Below are 5,051 nucleotides of genomic sequence, written 5' to 3'. Positions count from 1 at the left end.
TCGGCGTCGGCGTCGGGGCAGGGCTTCGGCGTCGGCGTCGGGGCAGCGCTTCGGCGTCGAGAGAGAGGAGAATGGGAAGTGGCAAAACTGCTAAGTGCAGTATTTATAGACGCACCTTTAGTCGCGGTTGGAGAGGCGGACCGCGACTAAAGGTACCCTTTAGTCGCGGTCCGCCTCCCCAACCGGGACTAAAGGGTTTTGGCGCCGCTTCCGTTCCCGCGCAGAAAGACCCTTTAGTCGCAGTTGGGGACAACAACCGTGACTAAAGGGTACCCTTTAGTCGCGGTCCGCCTCCCCAACCGGGACTAAAGGTCTGTGCTAGAACTGGCGCGGTGCGGTGGGATGTTTAGTCCCACCTTGCTAGCCGAGAGGCTTCGATAGTGGTTTATAAGCGCGGCTGCGCTCACCACTTCGAGCTCCTCTCAAATGCAGGCTTACGGGCCTATTCTGTCACTATGTGCCTGTGGGCCTACTCGGCCTTCTGCGGGCCTGAATCCTGGCCCTTTAATGGGTTTCTAGTCGTATTCAGGCCGTGGTGGCCCAGTAGGTGGCATATTTTCTTTTTTTCTTCCTTTTTTCCTTTTTCCTTTTTTCTTCTGTTTTTTTCTTCTGTTTTTTTCTTATGTTTTTCTTCTGTTTGTTTTTTTCTTCTGTTTTTCCTTTTTTCTTCTGTTTTTTTCTTCTGTTTTTTTCTTCCTTTTTCCTTCTTTCTTCTTCTTCCTTTTTCCTTTTAAAATCAGAAAAATAAAACTAATTCATTTTAAAATCTTAAAAATACAATTATATATCAAAAAAATCAGAAAAATAAAACTAATTCATTTTAAAACCCCTTGAAGGTTTGACAAAAGGTTTGATACATCATTCAGTTCATCGACCAAATACAAAGTTTGGTACAATAAATTATTACACATCAATTCTTCCCTTGTGTCCCTGCTTGCTTACGATTGTGCCGTATCCATGGAGCATCCTCATCATTTAACTTAATGCTTGGGTCAATGTTCACTTTGAAGGGCGGAATTTCACCAAACATATCATAATCTTCTGACATGTCTGTCTTGTCCTCCACTCCCACGATGTTTCTTTTCCCTGAAAGAACAATGTGGCGCTTTGGATCATCGCATGATGTACTGATCGTTTTCTTATCTTTCCGTTTCCTCGGTTTGCTACTCATGTCCTTCAAATAAAAAACCTGAGCGACATCTTTGGCAAGGACGAATGGTTCGTCAAGGTAACCAAGATTGTTGAAATCCATCATTGTCATTCCGTATTGCTCGTCCACCTTTACCCCACCTCCTGTTAGCTTGAACCATTTGCACCGGAACAAAGGGACCTTAAAGGAGGGTCCATAGTCAAGTTCCCATATCTCCTCTATGTAACCATAATATGTGACCTTTTGCCCATTCTCGGTTGCTGCATCAAAGCGGACACCACTGTTTTGGTTGGTGCTCTTTTTATCTTGGACGATCGTGTAAAATGTATTCCCATTTATCTCGTACCCTTGGAAAGTCGTTATAGTCGAAGATGGTGTCTTGGCCAACATGTACAGCTGATCTACAACATCATTGTCATTCATTAAATGTTTTCTCAACCAACTGCCGAAAGTCTCCATGTGGGCCTTCCTAATCCAGGATTCAGGCTTCCCCGGGTTGTCCGAGCGTAAAATATTCTTGTGTTTCTCAAAGTACGGAGCCACCAAGCTGGAATTGGTCAGTACAGTGTGGTGTGCTTCAGTCAGAGAATGGCCGTCCATACATATCGTTGATTTCCTTCCGATCGTGCCTTTTCCACTTAGTCTCCCCTCGTGCCGCGATCGAGGAAGACCAATCGGCTTAAGGTCAGGAACAAAGTCAACAGAAAACTCAATTACCTCCTCATTTCCATAGCCCTTGGCGATGCTTCCTTCTGGCCTAGCACGGTTACGAACATATTTCTTTAATACTCCCATGAACCTCTCGAAGGGGAACATATTGTGTAGAAATACAGGACCGAGAACGAAAATCTCTTCGACTAGGTGAACCAGGAGGTGCGTCATAATATTGAAGAAGGATGGCGGGAACACCAACTCGAAACTGGCAAGGCATTGGATCACATCGTTCTGTAACCGTGGTAGAACTTCTGGATTGATTACCTTCTGAGAGATTGCATTGAGGAATGCACATAGCTTCACAATGGCTACTCGAACATTTTCCGGCAGGAGCCCCCTCAAAGCAATCGGAAGCAATTGCGTCATAATCACGTGGCAGTCGTGAGACTTCAGGTTTTGGAACTTTTTCTCCGCCATGTTTATTATTCCCTTTATATTGGACGAGAATCCAGATGGGACCTTCATACTGCTCAGGCATTCAAAAAAGATGACCTTCTCTTCTTTGGTCAGAGCGTAGCTGGCACGACCTTGAAACCATTCCGGATGCCGGTCATCAGGGTCTTTCAAACGTTGCTGGTCCTGCCGTGCTTCCTTTGTATCATTTGTCTTCCCATACACGCCCAAGAAGCTTAGGAGGTTCACGCAAATATTCTTCGTAACGTGCATCACGTCGATTGCAGAGCGGACTTCTAGGACTTTCCAATATTCTAGCTCCCAGAATATAGATTTCTTCTTCCACATGGCTGCGTGCCCGTCAGCTCCCTTCGGAACTAATTGTCCGCCAGGACCCTTTCCAAAGATGACTTTCAAATCCTTGACCATATCAAATACCTCAGCACCAGTGCGTTCCGCAGGCTTCGGCCGGTGATCTGCCTTGCCGTTGTAATGCTTGCCTTTCTTTCTTACTGGATGAATTTTCGGAAGAAATCGACGATGCCCAAGGTACACGTTCTTCTTACAATTTGGCAAATGTACACTTTCAGTCTCATGTAAGCAGTGCGTGCATGCATTGTATCCCTTATTTGACAGTCCCGAAAGGTTACTAAGAGCAGGCCAATCGTTGATGGTTACGAAAAGCAACGCTCGTAGGTTAAATTCCTCTTTTTTGTGCTCATCCCACACACGGATACCAGGTCTGCCCCACAGCTGTAAAAGTTCATCAACTAATGGCCTTAGGTACACATCGATGTCGTTGCCGGGTTGCTTCGGACCTTGGATGAGCACTGGCATCATAATGAACTTCCGCTTCATGCACAACCAAGGAGGAAGGTTGTAGATGCATAGAGTCACGGGCCAGGTGCTATGGCTGGAGCTCTGCTCGCCAAAAGGATTCATGCCATCTGTACTTAGACCAAATCTTATGTTCCTTGCGTCAGCTGCAAAATCTTTGAACTCTCTGTCGATCTTTCTCCATTGCGTTCCATCTGCGGTGTGTCTCAACTCCCCGTCCGACTTACGGTCCTCTTTGTGCCATCGCAACAACTTGGCATGCTCTTTGTTCCTAAACAGACGTTTCAACCGTGGTATTATAGGAGCATACCACATCACCTTGGCGGGAACCCTCTTCCTGGGTTTCCCGCCCTCAACATCGTCACCAGGGTCATCGCCTCTGATCTTATAACGCAATGCAGTGCATACCGGGCATTCATTCAAATTCTCGTATTCACCGCGGTAGAGGATGCAGTCGTTGATGCATGCATGTATCTTCAGAACCTCTAAACCTAGAGGGCAGACAACCTTCTTTGCTTCGTACGTACTGGCGGGCAACTCGTTATCCTTTGGAAACATATTCTTCAACATTTTCAGCAAGTTTTCAAATGCCGAGTCAGCTACACCTGCCTCTGCCTTCCATTTCAGCAAATCCAGTGTGCAGCCCAGCTTTTTCAGACCATCATCGCATCCGGGGTACAGCGCCTTTCTGTGATCCTCTAACATGCGATCCAAATTCTCCCTCTCCTTTTCAGTTTCGCACCGTCTCCGTGCATCAGCAATGGTCCGACCAAGATCATCAACGGGATCATCACGTGCCTCTTCTTCACCTTCCCCTTCACCTTCAGCATCCTCCATGAAAGTATCACCGAAATGAGCAAGATAGCTTTCATCGATGAAATCATCCCCTTCTTCATCTTCTTCCATTATAACCCCTCTTTCTCCATGCTTGGTCCAACAATTATAGCTTGGCATGAAACCGTGCCGAAGCAGATGCATGTGAACATCTCTTGAGGAAGAGTAACCCTTCTGATTCTTACAGATAACACATGGACAGATAACAAAACCCCCCTGCTTGTTCGCATTAGCCACTACGAGGAAATCTTTCAAACCCGTAGTGAACTCGCCGGAGAGTCGGTTACCGTACATCCATTGCCGATTCATCTGCATTATTATAATATAAAATATATAATTAACCATCATGCATTTGTTAAACTAACTAGCTACAAACAATATAAATTAAACAATGAACTGCACACATGCATATTTTATCAATGACACACATGCATGAAAGGTTCAAGTTGCTAACCGCGATCGAGGAGGCAAAAATAAATGAGGAACCTCAAGTGTGGCTCCAACACTTCATATCATGTTTGTTTCACCCTCTTAGGGTATTTCATCAAACACCTTGTGTGCATAAGAGGAACCAAAAGCAAACCTACACCCCCTTGTGAAGCTTGTGAAGAGAAGTGGCACCAAATGGCTAAGTGAGTGTGCTGAACTGGTATATATAGGGGAGGAGCTTTAGTCGCGGTTGGCCTGGCCAACCGCGACTAAAGGCCTTTGCGCACCTTTAGTCGCGGTTGGCCTGGCCAACCGCGACTAAAGCCCCTCACGTGCACCAGCTGGCCACCGAGCGCCCTGGGCCCAGGCCTTTGGTCGCGGTTCGTCTGCCGAACCGCGACTAAAGACTTCATTAGTCGCGGTTCCTACAGTTTCGCGACTAATGGGGCTGGACGGAAGCCTCTTTTTCTACCAGTGTAGAAACCCTCATGATTATGGTCGTGCAGAGCTGAGGCGGCTGGGCACAAAAGGCAAAACCAGTGAGCGAGCAGAGAACAGGAGAGGCCAGGACACTAGGCAACTAGTAAGGGCAAGGCTGCGAGCACGAGTGTGGAGAGTCGGAGTGGCGCCGAAGAAGACATACATAATGGAAGGTTTTGGAATCAAAATTATCATATACTCTCGTAAGATCGAA

General features: G+C 46.5%; 1 protein-coding gene across 1 annotated transcript; it reads right to left on the bottom strand.

Moving 5' to 3' along the window:
- Positions 1-955: 955 nt before the first annotated feature.
- LOC119341469 lies at positions 956-4,222 on the bottom strand (the record flags this gene model as incomplete). The annotated part of the gene is made up of 3 exons (XM_037613340.1): positions 2,552-4,222; positions 2,183-2,437; positions 956-1,930 (listed from the first exon to the last, which is right to left on the bottom strand). Coding segments are annotated over exons 1-3 (2,901 nt in total), but the record flags the coding sequence as incomplete, so codon positions are not given.
- Positions 4,223-5,051: the final 829 nt, after the last annotated feature.

Source organism: Triticum dicoccoides, chromosome 7B, assembly GCF_002162155.2.
Source record: "Triticum dicoccoides isolate Atlit2015 ecotype Zavitan chromosome 7B, WEW_v2.0, whole genome shotgun sequence".
NCBI classification, from domain to species: Eukaryota; Viridiplantae; Streptophyta; class Magnoliopsida; order Poales; family Poaceae; genus Triticum; species Triticum dicoccoides.
This window is presented reverse-complemented; position numbering and strand designations above follow the sequence as displayed.